The sequence below is a fragment of the Hesperophylax consimilis genome, chromosome 12 (assembly GCF_061612785.1).
Source record: "Hesperophylax consimilis isolate HC1 chromosome 12, BYU_Hcon_1.0, whole genome shotgun sequence".
In the NCBI taxonomy this organism is placed as follows: Eukaryota; Metazoa; Arthropoda; class Insecta; order Trichoptera; family Limnephilidae; genus Hesperophylax; species Hesperophylax consimilis.
The window spans coordinates 31,067,215-31,083,698 of NC_142847.1; the positions used below are offsets into that span (position 1 = coordinate 31,067,215).

The window sequence follows — 16,484 nt, forward strand, 5'->3', positions numbered from 1 at the left end:
AAAGAGAAAGATAGTGGGACGTGTGTCGGCTACATCAGCGCAAAGAATCAGCTGATTTTGTTCGACGGCCATTATGGCGTTGCCAACACAACAAGCGGAATATTCGCCTTTGTGTTTCTTGAAAGGACGGGAGCCGCAGCCGGTGTGCACTCGTTCCTAGCGTTATTGAGTTTCTGTCAGATTTCGCCCCGAGTTGGCGGAGCCCGTCCCGTCAACTTTGCACCCGTATGTTGCACAAAGAGCCGGAGAAGATGAACGACGCGGGCTGTTTACATCTAAACAATTTTAAGGCAGCTAAAGGCACCCAGCCTTATAAAATCGTGCATGCGTTCTTCGTAGCGTGTACATCCTACGAAGCGAGACGATATAAGGTAAAATCATTTATTTTTGTATTATTGTTTCTTGTTTTTTTGTGTTTTTCTCCAAAAAAATGTGCAATCTATCAAAATACGCAGGCGGATAGAAATTATTTTGAGTGAAAACGAGAGAATCTCGATATTTCGGAGCGCTTGCAATCGGGCCCGGAAAACAGCTGATGCGAATGTTTTGATGTGCGTCAATAGCGAGCAATCCCTGACATAATATTATTTTGGTGACCGTGACGATGTTACTGGATATTTAGATGATAAAGAGGGTTGATTAAAACGAGGGAATTTGTTTGTAGGCCACATCATGCATGTGCTTCACGTGCAACCAGTCGGGGCCGAGGCTGCACTCATGTCTCCATTGCATTTTCTTCGGTTGCTATGCCGGACACATTCAGGACCACTCTAAGCAGAAGAAGCATTTCCTCTACGTTGACCTGTCCCACGGGAACGTGTATTGCGCGCAATGCCAGGATTACATTTACGACAGGGAGCTGACAGAAATAGGCAATACGAATAAAGTTCAGGAGTCAAAGTAAGTAAATCTACCCTTGAAATTTGATTGATTTCTGATTCTGATTGCATCCTCCCGTCATTCATACTCGTGCAGCTTGTTTATTTGAATGATTACATGTTTTCGGCCGCGGATTTGTTTACAAAATAACTGTCATCATTTTATTATAATGTGTGAGGTGTTCAAAATTCAGTGATAAATATCCATATTGTACTAACAATTTATTTTTTTTGTAGCCCACTTCATAATAGTGAATTTACACGCCAATTCCGAAACTTATGTTTTTATATATTATATTGACATCATCTAAGTTTTTGATTGTTGTGTCAATTATTGAATTGAATTTGAATGTTTTGAATTGAATCATGTTTTTGCAACTTGAGCCATAATTTTGTGCAATAGTAATCAGTGACGGTTCGTGGTCTAAATCACTAAATCAGGGAGTTCAACATTAAAGCGATTTAAAAAAGCAAAGAAAATCAGCTTTTCACGAACAGCTTTTTTTCTTCATTGAATGTATGGAGTTACATCATTTTAAAAGACTACAGATCTTGGAGACTATATTATGAAAAGATTTAGTATATTTTATTTTAGCTTATTTGTTTAAGAAGTTTAAAAATAATCTAAAAAAATATCAGTAAGTGCCTACATTGGAGACTTGAAATAATATATCAATTGAACGGTTTGAGAATATGTGGCATTGAATAAAATAATTTAAAAAACGTTTACCTACTTGAAATCGGTGCAACAAATAATTGTTGAAAAGCAGAAAAAAGTATGTAAAATACATAATCATTTACTTGACAACAATAAAGCAGATATTGATATGCGCGTAAAGGTGAATATATATATCTGCGTAAGTTCCTATGTTCGAAGCCTAACAGAATGGATATTGTTCTATGTTCAAAGCCCACAGACGCAGAGGATAATATGTCACCCGAACGCATGTTTTCGTTAATGTTTGGTTCCATTTCGAGTCCAACAAAGCGATCGACGCACTCGAATAACATACTTTGGTCCTTAGATGCCTACCAGCACCGTTTGGAACAGACTTTATGTTGTATACCATAGGTTTTTAGCTTCCTTGTACGTTCTGGGCTCTGCATCAGGTTTCTCATTGGTGGATTTTTTTACTATGGAGTTGTGGCGGGGTGTTCATTCGTACAGGTGGATTTTTTTTTACTATGGAGTAGTGGCGCGCTGTTCAAATTGTAGTAATATTATAATCAATGTTAGTCTTGTTTGGCATTAGAGAAAACCGCCACTGATAGTAATTGAAAATTAATGTGAAAATTTTTTTAAAACTTTCCAATCTCAAGTGTATATATTATGTTTATAAGTGCTCAGTAAACTTTAGTTAAATTCGCGAAAGGCCAACCCGAAAAGCTTTTATTGTATCAATGTTTGCATGTTCTACTGCTTCCAATACAGTTTATTGTATTGTTTATATTCAAATTGAATATAGGGTGACCATACGTATCATTTTGCATGGTCAACTGATAGTTTTCACTGGATTCTTCAATTTATTTAAAATTAGCTTTTTTTGAGGATTTTTCTGTTTAGAATTAATTACCAGCAAATTTTTTCCAGAAGAAAAAAATTACTTTTTACATTAAGACAGTATGCATATGGAAAGTAATTTGTAAAACATTATGCAGCTTATAAACAGGCCAAAATTTCCACGAGCCTAGCCGCGAATTATGGAAGAGGATTGAATCAAATGGTGCAAAACAACGCTTGTGGTTGCTTTGTTCCATTTCTGTAATTCGTGGCTCAGCTCGTGGAAATTTTGTTCTGTTTATATGCACCCTTAGTAAGAAAAAATAAAGAAAATGTTTCTGGGATGACCTGTTCAAAATGTCGCATATTTTATTTTTAATTTTTGCAGTCTTGTGTAAAGTGAAAACTTATGTACCTTTGTGAGTAGGTAAACAACTATGGAAATTATTTTGGACGTGTAGATTCACAGAGTTTGAACAATTCTTTTAAAAAGAATCAAAAGTAAATTTTCAAGTTCTATTTAAGTTTGGTTAACATTTCTATTTTATAAAGCAACTTTCCCATAATTAAATAATAACAACTTGAATATAACTTCCACAGAACTTTGAAAAATTTACTATGAAATTTTATGAATTGTTCAAATTTTTTGAAACAACCCGTCCTAAGAAAACCTGAAGGACAGGTTGTTTTTCAGAATTTGAATAATTCATCTAATTTTAAAGTTGATATTAAAGTTCTGTGAAAATCCTTTTCAAGTTTTATTACTATCCATGTACATGTGACGAAATAAAAACAGAACTTGAAATTTGATGAATTGTTCAAATTCTGTGAAACAACCCGTCCTGAACGTTCCCGCCAAACTATTGAAAAACCAAACAAAAACCCTATACTATAAAAAAAAATAATAAGTTTACAAAAACAGTTTATTTAAACAAGTTCTGGTGTGTAATTATTATTACGCGTGTTAGCTGTTTGGCCTTCTATTTTATTTTATTTATTTGGGAAAACCAACAGATTTTTTCATTGTTAAATAATCAACTTATAAATAATACAAATAATATCTAATGATAGGTTTTCACACATAAAATTATACAATTTTTTTGGATGGCTTCAATGCGCTTTACTTAAATATTATATTGACGATTCCATATGGCAGAAGCAAATTCAAGATGACTGCGAACAGAAGAAAAATACAATATTTTAAGTGTTTGAATATTATTGAATTCTTTTCCAATAAGGAATAAGAATCCTAACATTCTAAGGGCTTTCTTCACAATCATATCAACATGCGCTTCGAATGACAAGCAGAAAACCTAGGTCACGAATTTGTGTAACCTTTTTAAGTACTTGGCTGGCTATGTAGTGGTTATTTTATTTTGTTTCTAGTGAAGATAATAACATAAGAAATTGAGGTGTTCATGTTGAGATGATTGATAATACAGTAGTCATCAAGTCTATAATCTTCTTGTAATTTATAACAGTCAATAATAGAATTAATAGGAAGGAATATTTTCATTTCGTCGGCGAAGAGTAGAATATTTGCATAATTAAAGCATTTTATAATGTCGTTGATGAAAATTGTAAACAGCAACGGTCCCAGGTGAGATCCTTGGGGCACACCTGAAGGTATATTTACAATCTCAGATATGAAGCCATTAATAGTTACTCCTTGAGTGCGCCCATTGAGGTAGGAGACCAACCATCGGTACAAATACAAAGCTAGTAGTTTAGATAAAAGAAGACTGTGATTTTGATGAATTTTATCAAATGCTTTAGAGAAGTCTCTATAGATTACGTCAACTTGGATTTGATCATCCATAGATTTAGAAATATTTTCAGTGAAAATTGCAAGATTAGAGACAACTGATTTTTTTTTACGAATCCATTTTGGTTAGCAATTATTACAGACTGAACACAGTCATACAGTTATTCATGAACAATTTTTTCAAATATCTTACTGAATATCGGTAATTTAGACATTGAACAATAGTTCCGGACTTCATTTTTTGCAACAAACTTAAATACTGGTGTAATATGAGCACAACACATTATCAAACTGCCTTCAGAAGGCCCAACAGCTGTCAGGCGTAATAATAATTACACAGCAGAACTTATTTATAAATTGAATAATATTATTGAATATATAAAGAAAAACTTAAAATTAAAATGAAGTTCTGCAAATTAAATTTGATGACGATAAATAAATAATAAAAAGGATTAATCTCACATGACAAACAATTTCTCTGCATGATTCCTTATGTTTTCTAATATTATTATTTTTTTTACATTGATATTTGTTCCATTATTTTGTACGACTATCCCTGTTTTTTTTTTACTTAAATATTTTAGAAATGGTCACCCTAAATTTGCTTTGTTTCCAACCCTGGGCGGAGTTAATTTCATCAGCGGAAAAGTGTATTGCAAATGTTCAGGTCCCTGGGAATGTGCGCCCCCTTCATGCCTTGGGTGCCCACGCCTGTGGAGGTGGCGGCCCTGCGCCGGCTCAGGAAGCGCCGCGTCATCAGCCCTGTCACCACTATAGGCCTACGCGGCCTGCAGAACCTCGGCTCCACCTGTTTCATGAACTGCATCGTTCAGGTACTCCCCTCCCTAACTAGTGTTTTTATCATTTAGATTAATTACCAAGCTTTGGTTAAATAGAACGTGGAGAAAGGATGTTTTTGAAAAATCCCATAGACATCCAAATTGATAGGCTCGCCATAACATGAAATCTGGGTATCAATTCGACAAGCTTAAGGCGAAGCACGTATCAATTCGACAAGCTTAAGGCAAAGCACGTATCAATTCGACAACCTTAAGGCAAAGCACTTGACCATATTTTTGGCACCAGGAGGGTTGGAGAATGCTTTGAATAAACTACGACAGCAGTCGTAAATTGACCACCGAAGATCGTACTTTGAAATAACGAAAACCCTGCGCAGAAAAGTAAAGTTCGCCAAAGAAAGGCAACGGTTTGTAGCGCACTCCATTGTAAGATTTTCCTGCAGGATTTGAATGTTTGTTTTCCAACTGAACCGCCTTCAAATCAGGTTGGGTAGCGTCGCTAAAAATGATTGAGGTGGGTAAATAATAACTCATTTGTAAAAGTAACAAATTATTCAGTTTTGGAAACAAAGCCGTATTTTAGTTAAGTTTTTTACGTAGCCAGCAATTTAGCAATTTGCGCGCCATTAATAGTGATATTACATTGCGAGATGCAGTATACTGTCAGATTCATTTATTGACAAATTACAGAAAGGGTAACGGTCACACCCCCTGCATGCTCCGCGCAACTTGGTTTGTTTACCCTTTCCTGATGGGCTAGTCTATCAATTTGGATGTATATGGAACAAGAATGTCGCCAACAACCACAAGGTATCGTGTTATTTTATTGCTAGATGAAGTAAGTTACCGAACGAACAACCCTAACAATGTCACGATTTAATTTCTCCATTCCAAAGTTGAATCATTCCTCAACTAAACAAATGAAGGCAAATTGAAGCCAATTAAACAAGCAACTTGCAAATATGAGGATTTCAAAGTATGCTTTTATTCAATGCCTATTGAAACATTTTTAATTGCCTTTTTGTACAAGTATAACCCTTTCAAGGAATATTTTCTGTAACATGTTTAAGTTTAGCAATAATGGTTTCTATTGTTGTACATTTTTAGGCTTTGATCCACACTCCCCTTCTTAGGGACTATTTCCTCGGTGAGAAACACAAGTGCAAAATTCCAGCCGGCGGACCGGGGAAGTGCTTAGTTTGCGAAGTTTCCAAGCTTTTCCAGGTAAATACTTGTCTTTCGTATGGCGACATTACTTCATATTATATGCTAATTAGTATTCTATTATTTTATTTTTCAACTTTTCAGGAATTTTATTCAGGCTCTAAGACTCCGTTGATTCTTCACCGTTTGCTTCACCTCATCTGGACTCACGCTCGCCACCTGGCGGGATATGAACAACAGGATGCTCACGAATTCTTCATCGCGACCTTGGACGTGTTGCACAGACATTGTCGCAACGGTATGGATGAACCCGTGCCAAAGAAAGAGGGTAACAATCGCTGTGACTGCATCATCGATCAGATCTTCACGGGAGGTTTACAAAGTGACGTGGTCTGCCAATCCTGCAGCGGCGTCTCCACGACCATCGATCCTTTCTGGGATATATCTCTGGATGTAGGCGGGCCCGGCTCCCTGCAGGGCTGTCTGGAGAGGTTCACGCGCGCGGAACATCTCGGCTCCGGTGCCAAGATCAAGTGCTCCAACTGCCGAGTTTACCAGGAGTCCACCAAACAACTGACTCTGGAGACTCTCCCCATCGTCGCTAGCTTTCACCTCAAACGCTTCGAGCATTCCAGCCAAATCGACAGAAAGATCTCCACTTTCATATCCTTCCCGGCCGAGCTGGACATGACTCCGTTCATGTCAAGTCACCGGCGACAGCAGGCGGCGGAGGTCAGAACTCGCCACCATAACAACAACAACAATGCTGAGAGTTCTGCCATCCAGGAGGCGGATCCGTCCCAAGAGTTCGCAGATAATCGATATTCACTGTTTGCCGTGGTGAACCATTTGGGCTCGCTGGATGCCGGACATTACACGGCCTACGTGAGACAGATGCAGGGGTGCTGGTTCAAGTGTGACGATCACATGATCACTCGTGCCTCACTAAGGGAGGTTCTAGATAGCGAAGGGTAAATTCATTATTCTTTTAAATGTTGTTACTGCTTATATAATATAATGATGCCATGTTGACACTATAACTTTTGTTTTCAGGTATCTCCTTTTCTACCACAAGACCGTCCTGGAATATGACTGTGATGTAGAGTAGACTGCGCCGATTGGCTTATGGTAGACCCGACTAGGAATCTCCCTAAAGGTATATTATTATCAGTGAAGGCGAATGAGCTTGTTCCACGCGGCTCTACTTCACTTACACTGATCACTATTGTTTCGTTGGATAGTAAAAATATTAATAAACGTGTACTATGTGTATTCCCCTTGTGCATATATTATCCCCACATATAAAGTTACTTGTATGTACATAAAACTAAGTATAAGTAATATGGTAAGATTCTAATCATATTCTGTATGTGATATAATGTTTTTTCTATTTGTTTCCGAGGATCACTTAATTTATTTTAATTCTTTGCGTATTTTTTTAATATTTCTTTTAGTTGATTCGCAGTCACTCGTACACAGTTGTACATATTACGAATACATAGTTTCTTTATTTTTCGATGACGACTGGTGACTGATGTCAATTTTATATGAATATTGAATCGTTTTCATTAGCTCTGACTGTTCTAATTTATGCGGAAGTGGCCATGTTCTCGGGTTGAGAAGTTCAGTATTAAAGGAGTGACAGTGACTGAGCGAATGTAGACAGGTTGAAATGATTACATATATATAAACTCTATTGGTAGTTGGTACGTATATCTATTAAGGATATGCTTTTGACGTAACGAGAGACGGATGCTGAATCGTTGATGATATTTTTTAATGTAGAAAGACTGCGAATAAGCCTTTGTAGAAAGCACCTCGTTTTATATCAGAGAAGGCATTACACCAGCGATGAGCATAATCCACATTTCCATCTTAAAGTGATGAAACATTTCAAGAATCGACACTGATGAATAGTTGTAACCTTTGAAGCTAACGATGCATAGTCAGTCAGTCAAAAGGTAGTCAGTGTCAGAATAAGTTCCCTAAACACAGTAAGGGAGATGTTTGGTGGCATATTAATTAGATTGTTGAAATGTTTGAAATCATCAATTTGTATTGTTTGTATTATGCTTGTCACTACATTAGACTGTTAATAATTTATAAATATAGTTTCACTGACTCTGTTGAATACATACATGGTATACATGGGCAGTGCTTTTATTTCTGTTGTGATGTTTTTATAAAGGCCGGTATTTAGTCGCTGGCTTTATATTGGACACAAAATGGTTCTGACAAATAGCTTTATGAAAAAGTGAGCGAGAGATTTGACACATTATTCTTGAAACATAATTTTGATCAAATATATGATAGCAAAATAATGTTTTCACATCTGTAAATTTGTGTAAAGTATTTTTTGTATGTGTGAAATAATACTAAGTATTCTTTAAGTTCCATAATATTATACTGTGTATTTTTTTCTTCCGTTTACTGTGATATAGATCTGATATCAAAATATGATTTCTTGTAATGAATGTAACATATTATATTCTTTTATTACACAAAAGACATTGTTTAAAGTTCCCCGATGTTGAATTGACGTTAACCGCACTTCTAACTTGCTGTATTACGTTAATGTTTACATATCCGACAGATTAATGTTGTAAAATAATAACTTCTTTCTTGCATCTTGCTATTCTACTGACTCCGGATACTTCTTTGTGACAAACTGCGCATATCGTTGTGTTGGTATATTATACGATACGCTGTGCAAAGGGAAATCTCATTCTTTTAATTGAATCAATGGTCATTATCCATCATTTTACTAAGATTTTTCATGAATCATTTATGCTTCAGCATTTGCTGTCTTAGTATGCCCGCATTATGTAAATTTTTTTGAGAATTTCAAAGAATATCGATATTATACTGGCAGCTAAATTGTAAAACTTTTTGAATAGTAGTAATATAATAAAGTTATGTTTTACTTTTTTTTTAAATTTTGGACTATGCATTGATCATTGGAATTATTATATTTATCATTTATAAGAAATCGCGGGCATGATTGATTTTACATCATTATGAAGCTGCAAAAGTAATCTAAATGTCAAAACCGTTGATTACAAATATTATATCATGATAGTATTATTTGAGACGGATTGTATGTTTGTTTACATGTCGGTGTATTGTCTTAACTTAACTAAATAAACCATAATCACCATTGGGATCAGTGTCTACAGATATATTCAACTTAACTCATGTATTTAAAACAATGAGCTTCACATAAAATTGGATGTTAATAAAAATATAAGCAGTGACATTCTTTGTTTTAATTTATCTCCTTGACAGTAAATTTGGATTTGTAGACAGTGTTTTTTTCCAATCCAGTTTTAATGCAATTCAGTCCCAAACTACAACACATTCCGAGTGCCATCATCATAGTGTTACTTTCCCCGATCCTTCACCATTCGCCTCCAATACTCAGGACTTCCATCCTGCTCCAACTCTCTTCCGCGCAGTCAGCTTCAAGTGAAAATTCCTCAAAATAACTAATTGCACCACAGTAACCTGACTTAGGAATGAAAGTCCAAAATGAAAACATTATTTTATATTATCTGTGCAAATCCAGCAGCATGAAAGTCATTCTAAAAAAGATGTGATAAAAAAATGGGGGCAATAGTTTCAGTCTAAAAGAAATTAAATCAGATTTTACAACATATGGGGATGGTCCTGCAACGATAATAGTGTGTAGTGTTTAGTATAATAAATTAATGGTGACCAATTACGACTTCTGTGGAGATGGATTTGCATAGACAATATATTGTTGTACATTATTTACTATACATTATTTTATTTCAAATAAACTTAAACAACTCGTTTTTTACAAAGAGTAATAAATAATACTACATAACTGTTACTTATAAAAAGTTAACGTTTTTGTCATTTTTAACTAAAATATACGTTAAAGTTGGGATCAATTTATTTCTTCAATTGATTAGGCACGACAGATACAGGGTTTTGCAATTCGTACTTTTCAATTTCCTTCAGTCTGGCTTCTAGATCTGTTGTGTCTAATCCATTTTCCTTGTTGTACTTATATGCGACGAGGATTGTGGACTTTTCTAATTGGGGGGCAGCGACGTACAATGGATTTCCGATCTTCTCGTCAAGGTCGTTTTCTTCGCGCAGGATGCAGAAGTATATCATGAAAATGGCAGTACTTAAGGAGACAACATAAGGCTGAAACCAAGGAATATCCTTATCTGGGCCTCTGCGATTATTTTCGGCCTTCCATTTCGAAGCTTCGCTGCCGATGTACTCTGGTGGCTTCTCATCTACTACAACCTTTGATGACATGTATCGCAGGGAGGCTACATTATTCCTAAAACAAAACACGAAAAGTATAAATCTAAATACCGCTGTGAACAGTGTGATAAACATTATGTAGACGCCTGGGGAGCTGTCAATGGTTGTGGTTGGTAGGTACGATTAAAATGTAGTTTCTATCTGATGCCTCAAGTTCATCCCCATCATATTACAAAACAATGATTGATGGTGAAGAATTATGTTTAGTTGTTTTACCTGAATGAAGAATTCAGACAACGTAGAATAACTTGGCCCGGCACTCTTAGAAGCATTTTTAATCAATTATATAAGAAAACTAGGGTAATAACAAGTTATTACGCGCCGATAATATCATTAACCTCTAATAAAAGTGACAGTTCTCGAGTTTTTGGTATTGACCATAGATAAATGGTTTTGGTTGAAAATCGCAAGGGCACCAACACTGCCAACGAATTTCATGGAAAATAAATAAAATACGTTTATTTATGTAAAATATGTACCTTAATGTGTCCGTCGTCCACCGTATCTACGGGAAAAATCATAACAAAAACAACATCATGTTTATTAATTCTGTCATTTTGGTAGTGAAAATAAGCAAATCAAGATTGATCTTAACAAATATATTTATGGAATAATGTCAATGACTAAAGAAAATTCCCTAAGAGACGTGATGTGGTAAATATACAAATGCATTGGACACATTAAATAATACTCATTTTAAGTAATAATATTTTTCACTGGCGTTCCTGATTGCCTGCCTAAGTAAATAAATCGTGTGTCTAGAATGTAATAAAAAATGTATAATCCCAATAATAAAGTAGGTAAGTACTCAATTTTCTATCCCCCCGAAAAATTTTAGTAGTTTGATACACGATCAAGGTCTAAACAGCCAGGTAATTTCCAAACTCCATCTCCTTCCTCTCCCCTCGTCCTTCAACCTCACAAAATCAGGAAGTTACAAAGCCACTGAATTCGGGCAGTTGGAATTGTAGGTAGGTACCTACCTTCTACCTACTAATAAGAAACTCTAATGAAATCATAGACATATGAATATTAGTAGACCTGCCCTAAGTGATTAAAAGCGTATTATCCCCACTCCCCATACCGGTTCCATTGGAGCCGGCTGTGCTCGCGTATGGCCTCAAGTGAAATTTGAAAACGTGACGTCATCATTCTTGTGCGAACTATGGTCGAGGCATCATCGGTTCATTTTACGAAATAACACGGCAAAATGTTGACTTGTACTATGAAAACTTGTAAAAATAGATGTGAAAAAGAGAATAAACCCAATTGTCGTATTACATTCCATATATAAGCATTATTTTACTTTATTTTAAGCATATTCACATCGTATAATATAGATCAGTTTTAGAAACATATACTATCACATCGAGAAACGTCTGGACGCGAAACACAAAGCTGGTTGGTTGCTGGGAAGTAAATTATGAACATTTATAAAAGTGTCTTAACTAAATACTTAAACGAAATATTCGACTCTGAAAATAGAACCGATTTTTTTTGCTGAATTTGGACTTCGCAAATTTGTTCATAACGTGGCGAGTAATTTGCGCTCCCATGTAAAAATGTCTATTCATTCAAAAGCAGGTTTTACTTTTAAGAAGTAAATGGTGATATTATAATGCGAGATGCCTATTTACTGTCAGATTGATTTATTGACGAATCACAGTCAGCCTTACTCCCTTCGTTCTTCAACAGTTGATTTTACCCCTCGCCATTATCTTCTCGTCTATTAATTCCTATGTCTGTGAATGAAATATATTATGGCATAAAAATATATTCATATGGATCAGTCTTTCTCAAAGTGGATGATAACACCCCACTGTGGGAGTTGGAGGCTTTTAGGGGAGCAGTAGAAGGGTGAAAGAAAATTAGGGGGCGTTAAGGAAATCTGCACGGGCGACGTCTGAAAACTATCCATAAACATTCGACGGATTCTAGCTGAATTAAATTAAAAACAGCTTGGTTTTACTTCCTTATAACAAAAAATTTGTTGGAACTGAGTATTCGCCACATTGTTAGTTAGTTTTTAAATTAAATAAAATACCAATGGTTCACCGTTATTGATTCCTCAAAGTTTATATGAAAAACAGTATCGGATTATCCACCATCAGATCGATATTAAAAAATGAAATTTGTTGGAATTTAAAAGATTTCATTGTTATTGTTTCACTTTGTTGACAGAATTGAAAAATAATTTAGGCTCGTAATAATTAAAACCTGATCGGAAAATTACGCAAATCGGTTACATTCGAAGTTATTCGGATAATCTTCCAATAGTTGACAAGTACAAGTTTTTTTGCGACTGGTTCGATTTGAAGAGGCCCGAAAAATTAAAACTTTGAAAATTATTTTTACTTTTAAAACTAAGTATAACGATAAAACAAATATACTAGTTATATATAGGTTAGAAGGACATTATTGTTTAAAATAAATAAAAATGGTTCGTAAAAAAATATATATAAATGTTCAAGAATAATATGTTCAAGAATTCTTTTTCTCTGCAACGAAGGGAATGTGAAAAAATGCAAATACTGCAAAATAAACCAACGCGAGTAATACTCAAGGACAACATATAGGTACACACGGATAAGAGACATGTCAAATGAGCTAAATTTTATTACGGTAAAACAAACTATATATTTTAATGTACTTATTTTTATACATAAAATTAAAATAGGGATGATGTCTAAGGAACTGAATAGAAAAATAGGTTCCATGATAACTCAACACAGTGACAATTCAACACACTTGAAAACACACGATGAAATTTTTTTTAACCTAACCTAACCTAATCTACATAACCCAGTAAATGAAGTTTTTGTTTCATCACTTTCCATGACTTTATATAACTTTTTAAAGATGTGATGAATTATAATTGTGATGATTTATCCGGTTACCGAAAAATAAATTACAACCACGAGATACACGGACAACGGACGAGAAATGCAAGGAAAATCAGATTGCCAACAAGAAAAAAATCAAACACCCAGAAATATCTCATGTACCAGGCCGTCCAACTGTATAATAAAATCCCGGATGAAGTTACTGAGATTGAGAATTGAGAAAACATATTTTAATCAAACATAGATTTTTTTTTTCTTTTTTGTGACATAATATATGCTTACATTTAATTATTTAAAGATCCATTGTTTGCCAATTACTGTAATTGTTTATGTTTCTAAAACTATTAGCACACACAACGATGTAAGCTATCTTAAGATTAATCAATAAATATTTTTTCTCGAGTGGAGTTCCTTATTTACGAACTTTACGAATGACTCGAACGATTCAAATCTCAAATGGAACGGACTAGTTTAGGTACTTACTTGTATCCATAAATAAACCATTCTCTCTATGCACATGTGTATATTTAAAATATCGATTCGTTGCTATGGGAATAATAACAACCCCAGTCAAATAAAATATTAATAATTTACTACCGGGTCGCTGCTTTAATAATTTTAACGAGAATATTATAAAAAAAATAATCTGTAGTTCAGAAAACTGGATAATGGACGAAAATGGATACATCGAGGCCCAGTGGCCGAGTAAAAGAATTGCCCAGGGGGGGCTATTTCATCAACCCATAGTTGAATACACGCCAGAGACACAGAAAATGTTGAAAGGTAAATAATGGTAGCCAAAGACGTTTCAACACATCATACTATAATATTGTAACATCATTCATGGTTCGCATAGAAGTGAATTCATTAATCTTGTCGAATTCCGCTGCACGCCTAATACGCAAAATATAAACAGCACTGGATTTTAACTCAATTACTACAAGAATTAACTATTTATGTGGTGGGAGATGGCAAAATTTTTTCTCAGGTTAATATTCGGGATCGCTGGCCACAACTAATACGAACTGTTTTTAAATAAAACCTTTTGATTCACCTTAATTACTATAAAAGGAATCTGATTGCATTTGGGAAATTTTTGATTTTAGCATTTTAATTTTAAATTAGGTAAAATGAAAATTCGCTTTCGTTGTATGGGTTGTTTTTTTAATGCAGTGGAGTTTGACAAGTTTGCCTATGGAATGGAGACAACTATTTAAGTCGAGTGTTTAAGGCGAAGCTTAATGCTAGGTCACTAGTTTGATTAATCTTTATAATGAATTGGTGTACATTATGAATACCAAAAACATGCTTTAGATAAATTAAAGGTTTTCCTATCGTTTCGCTTGAGTAGAATACAAATAAAATAATAAATTACGCAGCAAAAAATATAAATGTAAACTACTAAAAAAATTTTTTTTCAATAGAAATGTATGAACGCGTAAAGGAAACAACTTTAAAAAATACAGTATTCTAGCTAAGATTAGCTGTGACAGTTTCACTTGATTAACTTTTTTGCATTCTTATAAAATTATTTACAAAATAAATAAAAAAAAACAGTTTTTTGCTTGAAATCGAACGTTTCTAGACTCCGCACACTGGGGCCAAATACCAGAAGTTGATACAATAAACAGAAAAAAATAATTCAATAATACGATGTCGCTTCATTTGTTTTGAGGTACCTTGATAGTTGTAGCATTATTATATAGCAGGTAGAAACCCTTGACCATACCCTTCTACCTGTGACACCGCTCAGTAGAGAGCGAACACTCGTGCAGATAATACGCCGTTTACAAGTGCCAGCATAAACCTCAAGTTCAAGTATTTATTTCGGAAGACACCAATTACGAATCCGAAAAGTGAGTATGGAACCATCATGTTCAGGTATTTATCTTATTTTGTCACATTATATTTTGAACATTATTAATTATTTTGATAGATAAAATTGTATATCAAATATATACAAAAATATAGTAGTGATTTTTAGAAAAATGATATTCTTTTAGAGATTAGTTGAGCTCCGGGCACCTCCGGGCTATCATTCAAACACTTTTAGGACCAGTAACTATTGTTATTTACGAATCATTTTTAAACTTTTGCACATATGTACACTTTTTTAAGTAATGAATTATTTTAATGTGATCGGTAGCTATAATTAAAATGAACAGTTTTTTTTAAAACTCGATATCAGACAATTTAATATCATGTGAGTTACAAAACCTGTCAGAATAGAGATTTATTTCAAAATAATCATTACTGACATTCAATTTCCATTTTTTGGACGTAAGGTGGTAAAGTGTAACTCAAAGATAAAACTTCATGTCTCCCTTCCTAAAACTGTTTATACCACATATCTGGTCATAAAAGAACAAAGATAGAACGCGTTTTTTGAGAGACATTATGTCGTGTCAGTTGGTGACAGATATAGCACGACGCAATTCAGCGTTTTTTTATGCCTCGTGACAAATACAGCACTACGTGAACCGAGCGGAGAAATTTATTAATTTCCTTTTTTTCACACGGGTGTGAATTCTGATACCTTATTCATGACAAGACGACAATTATTCACAATAATGAAGAACTCTGGACACGTACACATTTGAGATCAGCTAAATTCGCTGCAAAAGGAAATGGAGTTGAGGACAGGATTCATCGGTGATCCCAGAAAACATATTTCGAGAAGGATAAATCGCCTCAAATCGGAACACTATTCACGATGGGTAGCAGCGCACCGGATTAAAGTAAGATTTCTGGAGAAAAATAAAACATTGCTGGATTCATCAATTTATTTTCCTAATCTTACATCAAAACACGGTGGTCCCGGTCGCCCGAAAATCACCTTTGATCAGAGTACAAAACGAAAGAAACGACAAAAGACTCTGGATTTGAGAAAGTCTACTCTTCAAACTGAATTAATTTATGCCACACAAATCGAACTTAGAACTACAGGACAAACAGGGGCGTCTTTAGCAATCACTGATATTTTATCTGATTCAACAAGTCCCAGTAAATATTTAAAAGCTTATAGAAATTCTCTTGAAACTGTTACTATGTCAGAAGAGGATGCTGTAGCACTCGTAGTGGAAGCGGAATTATCTCGACACCAATACAATGTAATAAGATCAAATGCTCCAAAACTTTACCCGTCTTTTAAAATTGTACAGGCCGCAAAAAGGGAATGTTACCCAGTGACTGCAAAAATCAATTTTAGATACTTCAGTTCATGTTGATTTG

General features: G+C 34.7%; 2 protein-coding genes across 3 annotated transcripts; one reads left to right on the forward strand and one right to left on the reverse strand.

Moving 5' to 3' along the window:
• Positions 1 to 123: 123 nt before the first annotated feature.
• Positions 124 to 9,494, forward strand: not (ubiquitin carboxyl-terminal hydrolase nonstop). Of its 2 annotated transcripts, none has more exons than XM_089637856.1 (6): positions 124 to 371; positions 665 to 900; positions 4,794 to 4,977; positions 6,052 to 6,168; positions 6,253 to 7,079; positions 7,162 to 9,494. In XM_089637856.1, the coding sequence occupies exons 1-6, from the start codon at positions 228 to 230 to the stop codon at positions 7,214 to 7,216; spliced, it is 1,563 nt and encodes a 520-aa protein (XP_089493982.1). In that variant the 5' UTR covers positions 124 to 227; the 3' UTR covers positions 7,217 to 9,494. The 2 variants fall into 2 exon arrangements, with proteins under 2 accessions (XP_089493982.1, XP_089493984.1); XM_089637858.1 differs by having other exon boundaries at positions 4,812 to 4,977; positions 7,162 to 9,493.
• Positions 9,495 to 9,878: 384 nt separating this feature from the next.
• LOC149419496 (uncharacterized) lies at positions 9,879 to 10,778 on the reverse strand. Its single transcript, XM_089637859.1, has 2 exons — positions 10,627 to 10,778; positions 9,879 to 10,426 (listed from the first exon to the last, which is right to left on the reverse strand). Exons 1-2 carry the CDS (start codon positions 10,680 to 10,682, stop codon positions 10,024 to 10,026), a joined length of 459 nt encoding a protein of 152 aa, XP_089493985.1. The 5' UTR covers positions 10,683 to 10,778; the 3' UTR covers positions 9,879 to 10,023.
• Positions 10,779 to 16,484: the final 5,706 nt, after the last annotated feature.